At 41.3% G+C, this 1,848-nt stretch overlaps 1 protein-coding gene across 1 annotated transcript; it reads left to right on the top strand.

Annotated features, from left to right (window-relative positions):
• Positions 1-381: 381 nt before the first annotated feature.
• Positions 382-1,834, top strand: LOC111663420 (indoleamine 2,3-dioxygenase 1-like; the record flags this gene model as incomplete). Its single annotated transcript, XM_023417602.2, has 5 exons — positions 382-482; positions 640-757; positions 863-914; positions 1,151-1,299; positions 1,468-1,834. Coding segments are annotated over exons 1-5 (782 nt in total), but the record flags the coding sequence as incomplete, so codon positions are not given.
• Between the last annotated feature and the right edge of the window lie 14 nt (positions 1,835-1,848).

Raw genomic sequence — 1,848 nt, forward strand, 5'->3', positions numbered from 1 at the left:
TTTTTTTTTTTTTATGTCAATGCATTATTCTATTGTTCCACGGTGTATTTACGAACCTGATGACTCTGAAACAACATACTGAATGAAGTGATTTACTTGTAGAACAAGTAGAATAAAAAGTTTGTAGGATATACTACAAAGCCTATTAGCTATAAAAACACAATTGAATCAACAATCAATAAATTGCAGTGTTTTCTGCCTCCACTGATAACACTTCCAACTCTTTTTTTTTCATTTTCATTTTAGGGATATGGAAATTGGGTGAGTAGACAGAGAAGAAAAGTATCTTACTCTGGTTTGAATTTCTCCACTGCACTTTCAGAAGGTTTTCAATGTCTGATACTTCGCTAATATGTTTTCAAAACATCATTTTCAAAAATAGGAATATGGACTTGATATTTTCCTTCCCCGGTGGTGAGAGTTGCAGAGGATTTTTCATTGTGTCATTGTTGGTTGAGATGGCTGCCAGTTCAGGCATAGTGGTAAGTACTGGCTGCTGTTATTCTTCCTCTTTCTTGTTAACTGCACGATGATGTCAGTTTTTTTCCTGTCTTTGATTCATATTTCCCAACCATATACTGTGTGTGTCTCTGTCCCTTGTCATTTATTGGTGGATTTCAAACTGTCATCTCTAACCAGGGGGCCCTGGAGGTGATGCACGCTATGAAAAGCTCTGACGTTGCCGGCATACAGAATGGTCTCGTCAAAGTAACTCAGTCTTTGAAGAAGATGAAGGAAACTTTCAAACTCATGCACAGTAAGTTTAAATTAAACCTATCCCCGTCTGAATTTAATCAATTTACATGCTGTGCCTTTTATGAAAGCAGGGAAATTGGAATAACAGAATTTGTGCTCTTTCCAGATCATGTGGATCCAACTGCGTTTCATGGAACATTGAGAATTTTTGTCTCAGGGTGAGTTTTATTCCTCTCACAATGTCCTGCATACAGAAGTTATTAATGCTTTTAATATTTATCTCATCTGGTGCAGATTTATCTCACTAGGCATCATAACTCCCTTCTGCTTCTACCCCACTATTGTACTTTTTGCTCTCTCTACACGGTTCAACGGGCTAGCATGGAAAACGGTTGCATGTGTATCTATAAAAAAGAAGGTTCATGCTACATGTATGTGGTTTAAACTGTTTCAGGTGGCGAGACAACCCCATGCTTCCAAATGGGCTGCTGTATGAGGGTGTGAGCACTGAGCCGATGTTCTTATCAGGTGGAAGCGCAGCCCAGAGTTCAGCCATTCAATGCTTTGATGCATTGCTGTCTATCCAGCATGATGATGAGACAGGTAAAGATGCATTTCCTTCAACCTCTGACCCGCTCAGATGCTTCTCATGAATTAATCACTCGGGTTGTGCAGTCAGTTGATTGCTCAGACAGAAAATGTTTCCAGGAAAGGCTGTTATTTATTTATTTTTTTTAAAGGTCTTCTTTCTGTTCTCTTCATTGATCTAAGGAGCCTTCCTGACACGCATGAGAGATTACATGCCTCCTGCCCACTGTCAGCTGATAGAAACTCTCTCTGCCCGTCCATCTCTGCGAGACTTGATCCTCTCCTGCTCCAGCTCTGATCTCTGCCAGGCCTACAACTCCTGTGTCTCAGCGATGGTGGATTTGCGGAGCTACCACCTTTTTGCTGTGCAAAAGTACATCGTCGGACCCGGAAACCGTACCATGGGCTGCCCGCTCAGAGGTGTGGGCACTATGCTGAACGACAAAGGGACCGGTGGATCCAACCTGATGGGCTTCCTCAAGGGTGTTTGTAATACCACAAAAAAAGCACTGATCTCAGATCGTCCATGTGTGCCAAGAGAAAATACAATGTCATTTATGTTAT

This window comes from Seriola lalandi, unplaced genomic scaffold (assembly GCF_002814215.2).
Source record: "Seriola lalandi dorsalis isolate HSWRI2012SDOR001 ecotype SW California unplaced genomic scaffold, Sedor1 jcf7180002000989, whole genome shotgun sequence".
NCBI lineage: Eukaryota > Metazoa > Chordata > Actinopteri > Carangiformes > Carangidae > Seriola > Seriola lalandi.